Source organism: Puntigrus tetrazona, chromosome 15, assembly GCF_018831695.1.
Source record: "Puntigrus tetrazona isolate hp1 chromosome 15, ASM1883169v1, whole genome shotgun sequence".
In the NCBI taxonomy this organism is placed as follows: Eukaryota; Metazoa; Chordata; class Actinopteri; order Cypriniformes; family Cyprinidae; genus Puntigrus; species Puntigrus tetrazona.
This window is the reverse complement of record NC_056713.1, coordinates 12,592,535-12,608,828: the sequence shown is the minus strand read 5'-3', so window position 1 is coordinate 12,608,828 and position 16,294 is coordinate 12,592,535. Positions and strand designations below refer to the sequence as shown.

The 16,294-nt window shown below is 36.4% G+C and overlaps 2 protein-coding genes across 4 annotated transcripts; one reads left to right on the top strand and one right to left on the bottom strand.

Annotated features, from left to right (window-relative positions):
* Positions 1–5,068: 5,068 nt before the first annotated feature.
* Positions 5,069–7,664, bottom strand: nkapd1 (NKAP domain containing 1). Of its 2 annotated transcripts, none has more exons than XM_043258308.1 (6): positions 7,581–7,664; positions 7,120–7,198; positions 6,953–7,029; positions 6,721–6,876; positions 6,567–6,620; positions 5,069–5,788 (listed from the first exon to the last, which is right to left on the bottom strand). In XM_043258308.1, the coding sequence occupies exons 2-6, from the start codon at positions 7,186–7,188 to the stop codon at positions 5,377–5,379; spliced, it is 768 nt and encodes a 255-aa protein (XP_043114243.1). In that variant the 5' UTR covers positions 7,189–7,198; positions 7,581–7,664; the 3' UTR covers positions 5,069–5,376. The 2 variants fall into 2 exon arrangements, with proteins under 2 accessions (XP_043114243.1, XP_043114244.1); XM_043258309.1 differs by having other exon boundaries at positions 7,534–7,625.
* A 3,176-nt stretch (positions 7,665–10,840) lies between these two features.
* On the top strand, positions 10,841–16,191 carry il4i1 (interleukin 4 induced 1). Of its 2 annotated transcripts, none has more exons than XM_043258966.1 (9): positions 10,841–10,975; positions 11,574–11,673; positions 12,759–12,982; positions 13,519–13,631; positions 13,917–14,118; positions 14,241–14,309; positions 14,408–14,544; positions 14,833–15,614; positions 15,703–16,191. In XM_043258966.1, exons 1-8 carry the CDS (start codon positions 10,856–10,858, stop codon positions 15,596–15,598), a joined length of 1,731 nt encoding a protein of 576 aa, XP_043114901.1. In that variant the 5' UTR covers positions 10,841–10,855; the 3' UTR covers positions 15,599–15,614; positions 15,703–16,191. The 2 variants fall into 2 exon arrangements, with proteins under 2 accessions (XP_043114901.1, XP_043114902.1); XM_043258967.1 differs by lacking the exon at positions 10,841–10,975 and adding an exon at positions 10,998–11,424.
* Positions 16,192–16,294: the final 103 nt, after the last annotated feature.

Sequence of the window (16,294 nt, the reverse complement as noted above, 5' to 3'; positions counted from 1 at the left end):
AAGACCTGGATGACCTACTGCTTCCCCCGAGATTTCGAAGGAATGGACGTTTTATGGCATTTAGGATTAATGATAGTAAAGTGATATAACTTGTGCTTGTAGGTCACGTGCAATGACAACACAACAGATTTAGTATGTTTTCAACAATCATGAAGTCAAATAATCATACCAACATTTTTCAGGAAGCCATACTTTAAAATTTCCATATATATATATATATATATATATATATATATATATATATATATATATATATATATATATATATATATATATATATATATATATATTAAATCTATGTATTTTACCATGCTCTAAATAAGCACCATTTTTCTAGAGTATGTATATATTTAGTACATATCTAGAGTATGGCATTAGAGGGAACCCACATTTACTTAAACATAAAGCAAAGCAAACTGACAATAATAATTAAATAGTCATCAAATGTTATTACTCCACTACCTGCATGTGATGTCATTAACGACCCTTTGTTGAATTAACGACGTAGATGTGATGTTTGTGAAACCGTTACTTCCTACAACGATATTATATGCGATGTTAAATGCGCAACCGCACGACAGCAAAGAACACCTCAGCAACCACATAGCAACACCCCGGCAACAACCAACAACATTCTACTATTGGGGTCAATGAGTTTTCCTCAGTTGTATTCATAATCAGGTTAGTAACTACTCAAATTTAAAGTAATTATTTAAAGCAGCCGATAACTATGACGACGTCAGGGTCAAGTTATCACGCGTTTATCGTTCAGCATGTGACGATCCACATCTAATGAAGACGAATACGTGACGACACTTGAGCGAGTTTTCTTTTTCCTGTTTTGCTACCGTTTGATTCTTCATTTGAATGCATCCCTACGTGATAACGCGCGTATTCTCAGCAGTGATGTCGGTGAAGCCTCCAGCAGCGCCGACAGAATCCAAATCCTTTACGTCAGGTTGTCATGGCAACGCCAGCAGATTGACCCGTGATTCACTTGGTGGCTAATTGAAGCAAAGTGTGTGAGAGGGTCAGCCTGAATGCACAACTGATTCGGAGAGCGATCCGGGAAACAGCGCATGTTCTGCACACGAGCTACAGGAGCTGTCCATTAACCTTGAAAGATTCTCAGCAGAGGGCATGTTAATGAGCGCCATGGGGTCCGTCATCCTTAAACCGCATGTCATTTGACTTCTCCTTGACAGTTTTTTTTACTAAAATTGAGATTGCTACATTTTTTATGCTAAACTGAAGCTCAAGAATGTCCTAAAGAAGGTCATGATTCTCAACATTAATAAGCTGAAGTCACGTTTAATGCCACGATATTTAAGGCAAAGTGTTTTTTTAACGCTTTTAGGGGTAAAAACAAAATATCTTTGCAATGGTGTACTGTCAGCAAACATCAAAAATAAAAACAGAGCTAAACAGAATGACAGTCGCGAGGAAACCACAGTAAAGATTCAACACTTCAGGTGAAGTCATGTTTGTTTGTAAAAAAGCAAGCAGCTTTACAGGATTAAAATGAAAACTCAGTCTCAGTGTCACTTTAAATTACGATTTCAACCTCAAGTTCAACAAAAAATGTAAGTGCTGTAATGAGTTATTCACCCTTGTGTCGTTCCAAATCTGCAAGACCTTCGTTCATCTTCAGAACAAACACTAAAGACATTTTTAATGAAATCCAACTGATTTTTGACTGAGATGTTCAAGGCTTAGAAAGGACATTGTTAAAATGTGACATCTATGGTTCGACTATAATCGTATGAAGTTACTTGAATACTTTTTGTGTGCAAGGAAAAGAAAAATAATGACTTTATTTAACCATTTTGGCCCTTCCCTGTTAGCCTGTGCGGCGTTTTCAAAAGTGTTTATCAACAGGAAAACACTTTTCTGGAAAGCCTGATCTGGCGACCCAATCAATTTACTACAGAAGAACACATTCATTGTTTTTTCGCAAATATTTATGGGTGAAACACTTCCATTCACACTAGCAACATTTTGTGGTCTTTTGCCAATCTTGTAGCCATGCATAAAGCACGGCTCACACAGAAGCAACCGTATCTGTTGCGAAATCTGCGTTGGTAAAGTTTTGCCCTCTTGTAAATCACATGAATTCCTATTGAAATTGCTTGATTTTGCCCATAAAAGTTTGCTGATCGGCCTGGAATGTCCCCAGATTTCACAGCAGTTTCACGTTGAAAACTTGGTGTGAGAGTGACTTCTGCGTGAGCAGAGCTTCATACATTACCACACTACTGACAATGGACTAAATGCAAAATTTTGACATTAGTGTAATAGTGTAGTTAACAGTTACAGTGTATTTGAAGGAGTGTATTTTAAAGTAATAGTGTTTTTTCGTCTTTTAAACGTTACTTTGAAAGAATAGATTTAAAAAAAATTATATATATATATATATATATATATATATATATATATATATATATATATAAATAAATGGCGTCCATTATTTAGTGTTGGCGTGAGAATCTATTATTAAAGCAGAATGAATGACTGCCCACACAGACAAAGTAGGTGATTCATAATGAAACTTACTGGAGGGAATCACCACAACTCATATAACTTTGAGGATGTATCGTATTTCCTCTTTTTGGCCCGTTCGCAAACCTCTTCAGGATATAATCTTCCTCTAGCTTCGATAAATGATACTTATCACAAGAACGTAACTGGTGACTCACAGATACGATGTCAATAAAGAGCTAAAAGTGCAAGCACACTTCAGTGTAACCTCTACCTATATGCAACGCGAACACGCTTACTCTGTAAATCATATTTACGTCACAGACCAGACCGACAGATACAAATTACTTTTAGCTCAAAACCCGTAGCTCGTTCCTGAATAATGCGTTTTGATACCATCATCTCCTGAAATAATTCAGCCCCTTTTCTTGGTGATGTCCTCTTAGCTTATGATAGAGACAATCATCTCTGCACCGTCACAGTATGACGTAAATATGAAGTGATCTGCAGGCAGAACTCAATAAAGAAGGATTATCGGATTGACCTGCACGGCTAAGGTAGTTCTGACATGGTTAACTTGAAGAAGGAACATAAACACCCCACACAATTGTGCAATTGTAGAGCAATGTGAACTTATTAAAGATCAAATAAAATCATGAGATCAGTGTTCTTCCTTCTAGGCAAAATCCGAGTGTCCAGACTTCTACTGAACAAACAGCAAGTAGATAAATAAAGCAGTTGATTCCTTAGGGGAAGATTTTGCCTTGTTAAACTTAGAAAGCATACATGATGACTTTAATATCGGACAATTATAGGGCTGACAAAAGACTCATGCTCAGTTACACTACCACGTAAGGACGCATTTATTTGATCAAAAGTACAACAAAACGCCCATATTGTGAAATATTACAATTTTAAATAACTATTTTAAAGATTCATTTGTCTGATGCAAAGCTGCATTTTCAGCATCATTACTCATCTTGTGTCACAGGATCCTTCAGAAATCACCGATTTTAATATTCTATATTTTTGTACAAACTGCATTCATTTGAATCGTATTTTTTCTGTCACTTTTAAATTCCAGCTAATACATCCTTGCTCAATAAAGGCGATATGTGTGTGTGTGTGTGTGTGTGTGTATATATATATATATATATATATATATATATATATATATATATATATATATATATATATATATATATATATATATATATATATATATATATATATATATATATATGTGTGTGTGTGTGTGTGTGTGTGTGTGTGTGTGTTTTTCACCTATTAACTGTTTAGCTGCATTTTTTATTTTGACCATCATTCTGAGATTACTGATAATGCTAAAGAAATGTTATATGGACGGTTTGGTGTCAATGAAGGGCCGCCGAAATGGACAAAACCCCTCACAGTATGAACTGGTCACAAAAGAGTCACAAAGAGGCCTTTTAAGGGATCAGCCTGAAATCACGTGTGAACAGCGTGTTCCTCTGAGCCCCGCGTTAATGAAGACCCAGAACAGCTCAATCTCATCTGACGCGAGCTGGCCACAGTTAATGTGATTCCATTACGACGCTCGGCAGCTTAAAAGAGTCTGACCATTTCCAGAGTTGTTTTGAGTCTCCGCGCCAGGCCGCGAGGAAGGGGCAGCCTTCATTACCATAGAGACGCGATGTTCCTACGGCGACCGCTCCGTGTTTACCGCGGGAGAGCGCACGTGCTCGCCGTGGAAGCGAGCGATAACGGTAAACACCGACAGCTCCTTTCAGGGGACTTCGGCTACTGATAAAAACCCGTTGTTCCGAAGTCAGCTTTAACGATATTACATTTATATGACGTGAATGTTTGGCGGTGTAGTGCAAATGAATCAGTGAAAGCAAACAAATTAGCGAGGGGGAAGTAGCCGTTATCCGTAAACGTCGGAAGTAAACAGTGGCGAAGCACCGTTTACTGTAGGTGTTTACAAGCAGACGTTCAAAACAAGTCGTTAAAAGACAAATCAAGCGGCCTCGAGTTGAGATTGTGGCCTGATAGTGCAACAGCGCCACCTTCCGGACAACCGTCATATGACATTACTACAACTGAACACTGAACATTTTGGCAAAATTGTTGTTGTAAAAACAAACAAACACACACTTTCTATTTGTTAGGATAGGACAGTATGTGGACAAGATACAACTATTTGGGATCTGATGTGCAAAAAAAAATCGAAATACTGAATTATTTTTTTAAATTGTCCAAAAGAGGTTCTTAGCCATGCATATTACTAATCAAAAATAATGTTTTTATATACTTATGGTAGGAAATTTGCAAAATAGCTTCACCGAACATTTTCTTTAAAATCCTAATGATTCTTGCAAAAAAGAAAAATCTATGATTTTGAGCGATACAATGTATTTTTAGCTATTGTTACAAATATACCCCAGTGATTTAATAATGGTTTTGGTCCTGGGTCTCACACACACACACACACACACACACACACACACACACACACACACACACACACACACACACACACACACACACACACACACACACACACACACACACACACACAAACAAACAAAATTCTATGAAATTCCACACATAGTAGAAAAATACCTGAGCTTTTTATGACAATAAAAATGGTTCAGTCTGACGAATGATTAAAAAAACATTTTCACAGATATTTAAAAATGTTTAGAAAACATACAACCTCATAAAAATTCGACAAATTCCCCTGGATGAAAACATGGTGAAAAAAAGCCATCAAGTGTCTGTTTGATGAGGTATAGAGATCAAGTTATTGATTCCAGACCCATGATCAGAGTCTTCAAAATATGAATGATATGTACGGTTAAAAAATACATCTGGAGTTAGCATAGTCTGGGACATACTGAAGGTAATACTGAAAAGTCAAGCATCAGAGCTCTCCTCTGATCTCTCCTCATTCGCTACTTTCCAGTTTTTGCGCTTCTTCCTTTGGGGTTCGGTCAGCGCGTCTGTTTCAGGGCAGTCTCTCTTCCTGTGCGTTCTCGTCCTTGTGTCAGAATGACTTTCCTCCATGTCGCTGTCCTCGGTTCTGTCTTTGTTTTTGTGCTCCTTTTTCCTCCGCTTGCTCTTCCCTCCCTTCCTCCTCTGTTTCCTCCTGGCAGTGTCCTCCACATCGCTGCAAGACTCAGAGCCCGAGGCAGTAGTCTTTCGTCTCTTCTTCTCCTTTTTCTTTTTCTTCTTCTTAGATGACTTCTTGGAAGATTTCTCTATGTCAGCGTCTAGTTTGTCCTTGTGTTTTTTCCTTTTGTGTTTACTATTACTGCAGTCTTTTTCCCTGAAACAAAATAATAAATATAGCATTAAACGAGCAGAACATGCTGCTAAAACATTTGAAATAATTTTATATATTGAGATTGTGAACAAATTAATGAAGAATAATAAATTCTAGATTACTTTATTATTAAAATAAATTCATAACTAACATATATTACATGATTTAAGATTATTTGATTCTTTATATTAAGACTAAAATAAACAGTAGTCATTTGTTAACCTTTGCATTTACATGAAACATATCATGATGAATAAACATAAATATATTTTAAATTACATTTTGATTTTACATAACACATTTTAATTTGGATGGGACAAGTGAAATATTTCGTTAAACAGTTTCTATTCAATTTAATATTATATATTTGTGTACAACACATTCGTTCCAACAATATTTATTCCAAGATTAAACCATAATTGGTGAACCCTACTCTAAAAAATTATTTATTCTAATATTAAATGAAAAAAGACTCTGTAATGGGAATCTTTTGGATTTACACACAGCATTCAATATTATAATTTTATTTTTAATTAAATGTGACATGTTTTTATTTTCGAAAGCGTGGCTTTTTATTTTATTATTGTATATTTATTTATTTATTTTAGTAAATTGTTTTCCAAAATTTCAGTCAAGATTAAAAATAATGTCAATGTAATCATCAAAAAAAATAATGGACTGTATTACCACAACAGACCTTGTTAAATACCACTACTTTTTAAAGATCCTGCAAAATTATGCTGAATATTAATTAGACGGCGACAGGGCTGTTTCTCCTTACCCATCAGAATAAAATTCCTCTGGATAAAGCTCCTTAAAGCCGCTGTGGCCCCATCTGAGGAGACAGAACAGTGATCTCAGGAAATGACTCAAGCATACAAAAGTAATAGCACGTTTTAACCATACGCCGTGAGGACAAAACCAACCAGCGATACCTGTCAGGGTCATTGGCTTCGAACTCATACAGTTTTCGCGACCAGTACCGAGCCTCTCTCTCATCTCTCTCGGACATCTCGTCTCTCCTGTCTCCAAGCCGCTCTCGCAGGGACCCCTCGGAGTCATCCAAGTAACGGTCACAGTGCATGCGGCCCCTAAATGAGAAGCGCACGCGGTCACTAAAGAGACAAACACATTAGGAGCTATAAGCAAAGGCCGTGGCGTGTGTACCTCTGCTTTGGGAGATGTGCAGATGAGGTCTGGCGCTCAAGATCCCTCAGTTTCCACATCTCAGACTCCTCTTGAATCTGCAGGTTGAAGATGAACCATTATAAAGACCGATTTGATTCAGCTGATGTGAAAATGCAGAAATAATGCACATTCAGAAGCCAACGCACCTTGTTATGGGCGTCTGTGTGTCTGATGACATTTCGGAGCAGTACTTTACCCATAGACACTTTCGACATGATATCAAGCCTTGGGAAAACATACCACAGCGATGTTTAATGTTACAAAAGCACTATATATAATCTACACAAGGCTGTTGAATGAGAAACCAGGGATTTGATACCTATTCTGGACAAAATCGCTTTTATGTTAATCGAATAGCCAGCCGAATTAGATGTATATGCAAAAATAAGCGATTTAATACTCTAATAATCATTAGACTTGGCATGTTTCTGTCATGTAAACATGTCTCTGGAAACATCTCTGTTGACATTAGTTCACTGATTGGTTTCCTCTGACGTTTTCCTACTAGCTAACACAACCGTTCGGTTAAATTGAAGGCTTGTTTAGTTAAAGTAACTTACAGTCATTAAGCAACGCAGCGTTTTAAAACTGTAAAGGATGAACTGACCTTTCTGTTATTCAATAAATGTGAAATGTAATGAGCAACGTGAACGTGGCATCAAAAATAGGTAGATCACTTCCTGCGTAACCTAAGCGCTAGAGTTTTTTCAAAATAAAGGTAGCGAATGAGAGAAAACGCTACTTTCATAATAAAAGTCATAATTAATCACGCCCTTCTAAATTTTAGAAAATGTAAAAATCATCTAGAAGGCACCCAAAATAACTACATTTTAAAGTATAAAAAGTGAGTTTTTCCACAAATCTGAATTTTCTGAATATTCGTTTATGTTTCTTTATGATAAACTGTTACAAACATGTAAGCAGAACATTATGGAAATTCTCTATTTAATTTGTAGGTTAAAGTCACATATCACGGGGTCTGTTGTGTCACAATGGCATTAACACAGTGTTGCAATGTATCAGCATTCATCAGAAATATTGCTTAGGAAAGCAATGAAATACAGAGATAAAGAAAGAAAAAGAAAGACAGAGATAAAAAAGGAAATTTTAATTACACTGGAATTCCCCAAACAATTTAAGAAATGTTGTATTCAGATACTTTTTCTTTACAGTCTACTTCCTTCTGCACAAAGAAAGCTTCTCATACTGATACACTAATACAAACACATTATTTAATAAAAGAAATCTTACTAAATAGATATATATATATATATATATATATATATATATATATATATATATATATATATATATTTAATATTAATTTTCATAAATCATGTCTTTATTGTGTTATTACTATTATTATTATTACTTAAAACAACCCAGCTGCCGTTTGAAACGTGAACATGGTGATGAGACTACAGGTGTATGCAGTCTAAAAAAGGAAGTACAAATATGCAAAAAAGATATGCAATCAAATCATACTATATCAACTATATTAGAAACACATTTTTGAAAAAAGTAGAAGTTTGGTACTGGCAACACATTAAAATGCCTAGAATGAAGAAGAAAAGCCCCAGTTCTGAAGGACTCTTAGGGTCTAAAAATGCATTAACAAGTACATGAAGTACTGGCAAAAAATAAAAAAACATAATCTATAAACATTTCTACAGCCAAGGAGAACTATGTATCGTCATATAAAAAACATATTTATGAACGACCAATATATACCCGCATTATCAGCATATGACAGCTCATAAAATCACATAGCATTTGTTGATGATTAAGACAGAAACAAGAGCATGTTCTTGTTCAAGCATGAGGCATGTGGTTATGTCTGCTGCAGGATATGTGGTATTGTCACAGTTATGCTTTTAGCCCGGGGAAGTGTCTGCTAGATGATAGTCCTTTCATGAGAAAAAGTGATATGACCACAAGAGCACATTCAGTGCCGGGGTGTTTATTGCATACTCAATTAAATAATATAGAACGACTGACAGACAGCAGAGCTATAGGATGGCGTCAGCTGAACAAGATGAAAAATATTGATGTGAAGCGATTGTCACGGTGTGGTTTAGCGTCAAGGAGCACTCAACAAAAATATAATGTTAACGATTTTAATCAGGCACACATAAAGGACTAATACCTCGGGCAGGTAGGCAAACAGGCAGACGGGCAGATGAACAAACATGGCACACGACAAAAAACAAGTCCACGTGTGACAGCGATTGTATCGTGAAACAGAAAACACCGGCTGTAACTTGTCGTAACTTGTCGTAACACATACATTGCACACACGTGTGTACATGCATTGCAGTATTATAACGGTGGTTTTTTTTAAATGAGTCATCTTCAAAGATGTCTGTGGCTAGCAAATGTGACAGAAAAACAAGAGTGCAGCCATCTTTGCCATGTTGCCCTTGAACTGCTGTTTTTGAAGTAGCTCAATGGTTTTCGTCGTATCAAGATATAAGAAATATGTTGAAATGACTGATCTATACTGGAGAATTACTGTATATACATTTCTGTAAGTTAGATCGGCGGTAGAAATGTGGTATATACTACTACACTATACTAGTAGTGTACTGCAGTTTCTATACTGTGATAAATGCAATGTAAATGATACTTCACTAATTACCTGGAGACTATCTGACAAACTCGCGTGAAGCGTATAAGGCCACAATCATGTGTTTAATTTCATCACCAGCCCATTTCTGCTTTTTACTCAGCCTTGAAGCGTAGCTGCATGCTTTTGGCAATATTTGGGATTTCCTCGCATAAGATATTACATCTGCATTTAATTTATGAGTCTGCTTCGGAGGCTCTGCGCAAGAGCGCCTTGAGTATGAATGAAACATACACTGCTTGAGAATGTTAAGAGCTTCGTGAACACGCTTGCCGAAAAAAAAAGTGTTATTAAAAGTGAATTCTATGCCTGTGCAATAGCCTTGTGTCCTTTCTTCAGTGTCACATGATCTTTTAGGAATCATTATAATATGCCTGTTCTCCCAGTTGGAAACAGTTTTTTATTTTTATCTTGGGTTTTGTTGAATTTACAGGATTTTATTGGCAACTTTTGTTGCCAGGTAAGTACTGTAATTTAGAGTAATTACCAGAAAAAACTGTAATGCATTTTTACAAGTTTAATTTTATAATCCTATAATAAAAACTAAAAAATACAGTATTCTAAAAACATTAATTTGTTGTAAATTGCTTATTAGTATTATACTGTAATCAATTTTACAGCAATTAGCAGCTATTTTACAGGTGTTTACTGGCAACTTTTTTTCCCCAGTAAATTACTGTAAATTGCTGTTTTGTGGGCTTTTCCCTCCCAGAATTCATTGGTTAACAAAAAATGAAAAGTTTTTAATATAACGTTTTAGTTCAATCTATGGCGGTTATATAAAGCTCTGCAATCACCTCGCATCATTGTTTTTTTGTTTGTTCAGCTGATGCTAATCTGTAGTTGCCAGTAAACCACCTTGCTTGTGTCAGATGTTTCAGGTTTCCTACTGTATTATTTTATTGCATTAATTATAATCTAAATTATAAACACTTTTTTTTTCCAGTAAATTACCGTAAATTCTACAGCGCGTTTCCCTCCCAAAATTCATTAGTTAACAAAAATGTTTTTAATATAACGTTTTAGCAATTTAACAGCATTGATTTCTTTCAAAATAATAATAAGAAACCCTACTGACCCCAAACGTTTAAATGGTAGATGTATGTGTGACATGACTTGACTTGACACGTTCACACAGGCTCCAGCTTTGCTGCTAAAGTCCTGTGATAAGAGAAAAGAGAACCGCGACCAGCCTTTTGATCTTACTCAAGATGTTGGTTTTGTTTTTGTTTTTTTTTTCTTTCTTAACCTGAGACATGACATCCTCGGAAACTTTGTGGCTAAGTACATCATCACCATCACAGCCATCCTTTCAGTTTCTGCATGGTGTAGTGTATAAAAGGGCAGACTGGTCGGAGCGAGTGACAGGACATCTGGTAAGTCGTCTTTGATTCACCTGCCTAACATTTCGACCTTTTTCTTAAAGTGGAAACAACTAGCCTCAGTTTGATAGAAATGAACCTAGATGCTCAATTTGCTTGTCTGATAGTAATAACACACTCATAAATGAGTGGTTAGCAATGATTGATTCTGGCGGAAATTAGGTATGTTAATGAATACTAAAGCTCACTAATCTAATTTGTTCAGTGTGGTTGAATCTTGAGTCTGTGTGGGAAAATATTTCTCGCAGAATAGAGCCCACACATGATTCATTACCCTGAAAGGGACATTAGACATATTTATAGCTGGAATAGCCTGTCCAGACACTTTATCCGTCTTCTCAGTCTTTAGTCAATTACATTTTAGCAATTGCACTCTTAGATTCAATCTATGGCGGTTATATAAAGCTCTGCTCGACTTTTAAACATTTTTTGTTATTATGAAGGTGAGTATTGGTCAATTATTCCAGCGCATTATAGCTTGGATTGATCTGTGATTTATACTGTTACAGTAACATAACGGTTTTAACCAAACAGTGTATTATGCTGATTCTACTTTCTCCACAATCTGTCAAACTGTGTCTTTCTTCCATAGGTTTCGCTTTCCTCTTTGCGCAAAAGAAGGTGCGCGCGGCGCTCCGGCTCCTGGCTCGCGCGGTTCAAAATGTTTAAAAACTTTAGCCCGTGTAAATACTGTGAGTATTAGAGGGACGTGTGCTTGCTATTGGTCAGAATGCTTGTCTGAATCAGTTGCGGAGAAATATACGCTAAGGTCATACTATTATAGGAACGCCAAAGGAGGTTTGGCGTGTCTTTTTAATTGATACAAAGAAAGTAAACCGAAACCACTTTCATGTGTGGAGAAATCTTCCTGTATTGAGTAAATGGGAAAACAGGATCGTTTTGCTGGAAAACGGAACCAGTCTAAGCCACTGGATATTTTTAACACTTAGGCGGCACTTTTGAAACATTATCCAGCATTCAATTATGACAAAATAGCATATGATCACACCTTAAAAACGGTGGAGAATAAGCGTCATTTACAAAAGATTACCTTATTATAATTATAATAGCAAATATTAGGGTTTTATTCTGTCAAAACTGTCACTGTCATGTTATCAAACGGATAATGGCAGAAAACAGTGTAGGCTACATTGCCTAAATTTACGAAACATTTACCATACATTTCTTTTTAGTTTTCATATTATTATTATTATTATTGCTATTATCATTTTTTTATTATTATATTTTTTTGTTTCAATTCCTTTAACCCTAAAATACAATGCGTAATAAATAAAGAAATAATAATAAATCTTCATAGGCTATTAGCGCAGAAAGCCTACTTTTAGGTTTTTTTTAGTTTTTTTTTTACAGTGTAGCCTGTATGAGGGGGCCTTTTTTTTTTAAGGCCACTGGGAATTTTCTGTTGGGATATAAACTTATTTCTTCAATCCAAAAAAGACTATAGTAATTCAAAATAAAAGTCATTCATATTAACAGTACTTAGTACACTTTTCTTAGGAGAGTAACAAAATAAACTATCCAAAGGCTAATGGGTATTTCTCAATCCATTTTTAAGTCATAATATTGAGTGAACCGCAGGAGTTTGATTAACAAATTTCACATTTCAAATGCTGTGCGATTATGAAAGCTTAATTATTTTATATTATATTTATATTTTATGTACTATTCAATGTGTAGGGGAAAAAATGCAAAGAAATTCCGAAGCCTAACTGTCAATGACTGATATTTTTGATCGTTTTACGTCTGTTTTCAACAGTACCTGCGGTGCTGGCACTGATCTTGGTTTTCACCTACCGTGCCGGTGGAACTACGGACGAAGATCCTCTTTTCAAATGCTTACAAGACTCTGATTACGATTACCTTCTGAAGCTAACAGAACAAGGTCTCCCTCCGACGAAAAACCCTCAGCATGTGGTAATCGTTGGAGCGGGCGCTGCTGGACTCACTGCTGCCAAATTCCTGGAGGATGCGGGACATAAGGTCTCTAAACACTATCCGTAACGCAGACATTTAACACTAACACCATAGCAGACCCATGAAAACAGTGAAGACAGAGAGGAAGAGCTTTCTAAATACATCTAAAACGACTGGTGCAAATTAGAAAGAACTGGTAAAAGCACAACAATTCGCCCCATTCCCTATTTCTTGCAGTTAACTATTAGTTCAGTTATCTATATTGCTGAGTATATACCCTTTCAGACTCCAGACCACTAACCACTTCCACGTGGGATTCATGATGAGGCCTAATATAGCAACTTTCTGCTAGTTGCAAAATGACGTCTTCAATCTCATGACCTGGCTTTTCCAAATCTAAACAGCGCACGAGGAAATCTGTCATTTTTATGATTAGGAAAAGAAAATGACAGTAATCAAAAGTTATAGACAATGGGTGAATTAAAGAAAATCCCTAGAAATGTTACCCTAAAGTGCTGCACGATGAAGTTTATTCAAGTTTTTTTTTCCCATAGAAGCACATATAGTTTCTATTTCTATTTGTTTTCTTTTCTCTCTCATAGGTGACGATTATTGAGGCAAGTGAGCGCATAGGTGGAAGAATTCTGACATATAGGAATAAAAGCGAGGGATGGTATGCAGAACTCGGTGCTATGAGGATCCCAAGTTTCCACAAGTACGTTCTAATTTCTAATCTCTATCCATGACGGTCAAATTCTATTTCTTATTTACTTCTTGCAACCTCCAGAGGGCGGACAGTTTAAGTATGAAACTGCATCACATGCAGTGCAGAGATTTATTTGATAGCGTAATTCAAAATGAAAACATGAGGCAGACAACAAGAAATCCAACATGTAAACTGACGTAATATAAGACTGCTATTCAAGTGACACTGACTTCTGCTGGTCAGAAGGTGAAGCTGCAGACTTAATAACTTGTTCTCAACGGTATCGCTTTCAAGGATTCTCAGGCATTTCGCGAAAAAGCTGGGCCTGCAGTTAGGACCATTTGTACAGGAAGACGAAAACACATACTATTTTCTAAATGGATTTCGTCACAAAACCTACAACGTAAAGCAGAACCCAGACATTCTGAACTACCCCGTGCATGACTGGGAGAAAGGGAAAAGTGCCAGAGAACTGTTCGACATGGCTTTGGGCAAGGTGAGGGAAAAGATGCTTATTAAAAAACATACGATGACATGAGGCCAGAGTAATGAACTAATATCTTGCTTTTATTATTTATTTGCTAATACATTTTCCTTACTTTCTCTGAACTTTATTAGTTAAAAGGCGATCTGCAGATAATGGGCTGTGAGAACATGTTGAACAAATATGATTCATACTCAGTCAAGGTAAAATGTCTGTAATATTTCATCAGGTTTAGCACCTGAAACTAGTTTTAAAGTGTATTTAATAGGAGCACTGATGGCACTGATGCAATCTGTAACAGGAGTATTTAGTGAATGTGGGAAATTTGAGCAGAGGAGCTTTGAGAATGGTTGGTGATATCCTGAATGAGAACAGCTTCTTCTACACGGCCCTCACTGAGATGCTCTACATCCAATGTGATATAAACGACAATGACACGTAAGATATTACAGTTAACGCAAACTAACGTCCTCTCACTTCCACAACACAGTAAAAACACTCATAAACAATCATGATACAGTTCTTCAGCACATTTGTACTGTTTTTAATCAAGTCAATGCATCCTTGTTTAAATAAAAGTCTTAATATATTTAAAAAAAAACAACTAACTGATCTCAGACGTTAGAAGTGTGTTTTAATATATATCTGCAAAAATATCAAATATTGTCAGACTGGACAAAATAGCTAAATATGGACAAAAATATGTACATCAATGCTCTTTTTCAGGTATTCTGAATTTAAAGGCGGCTTCGAAACATTCTCTAATGCATTCTACACAGTTCTAAACGCTACAATTCTAATGCGATCAAAAGTCCAGGCTATCACTCAAACCCAGGACAACGTGACCGTTTCATACGAAGACCAGCATAACCAAGGGGGCCTGAGCAGCATTACTGCCGATTACGTGCTAGTGACGGCCACGGCCAAAGCAACGCTCCTCATTGACTTTAAGCCCCCTTTGTCAGCTGACAAGATGGAAGCGCTGCGGTCGCTGCACTACTCCAGCTCCACAAAAGTAGTGCTGAGTTTCAGCAAAAGATTCTGGGAGGACGATGGCATCCGGGGTGGGAAAAGCATCACAGATCTGCCTTCACGTTTCATCCACTATCCCAGTCACAACTTCTCTGGGATGCCAGGCGGCGCTGTGTTGGCCTCTTACACCTCCTCTGATGAAGCTGCATTCCTGCAGACTATAGATGAAAAGGAGTTGAAGCATCTGGTGTTGAATGACCTGGTGAAGATTCACGGAGAACACATCCGCCAGCTCTACACCGGGGGCGTTGTGAAAAAGTGGGGACTGGATCGTTACAGCCATGGAGCCTTTGCTATCTTCACCCCGTTCCAGATGAGAGACTACAGTAAGTCTATAGTCCAGAATGAGGGGAGGATTTACTTTGCAGGAGAGCACACGGCCAGACCTCATGCCTGGATTGAGACCGCCATGAAATCTGCTCTGAGAGCTGCAGATAAAATAAATAACAACGCCAAGTAGGAAACAGAGCGTGACGGTGTGTTTAATAATACACTAAAGACATGTTGAAAACCATATTGTTGCCTAACATGCAATTTAACCCTCTTGTGCTTTTTCTTTAACAGGTTTTGACTGACTACACTCCCAGCTTTAAAAAATGGAAATCAATTGTAAAAAAAGATTAAGTTGAGGGATGTGGTTGGCATTTTGGAGTTAACTGATATTTTATTAAATTGTATGTAAATTTAAGATGCTAGTGATCTAAGCAGCTATGCAAAAACTGTTACACCAAGAACAATGTATTATTCATTATCCTGAATTATATTGCTAACAGTAAACATCATGTAACAATGCAACTATACTACAGAAAAAAAAACCCTTGACATTTATTTAGTTTATTTGTATTTAATTTTAGATAACTGACATGGTATCACTTTACTGAATATTCTGGCATTGTATTTATACAGACTGATTGTAATCGTATTAATGATATATATTTTCTTCAACTGAAATGAAATTGTATTTGCGTACCTTTTTATATATATATTTTTTTTCAAAGTTACGTGAAATGTTAAAACGTTACGTAGATTAATAAAATTGTACCTTTGTTAAAATGTTGTCTATTAAATGTGGTAAAACACACTTAAAAATGAAAATACAATACATCCTCTATTTATATTGTATATGTAAATAAACAAAAAGATGGCATTAAGTGGA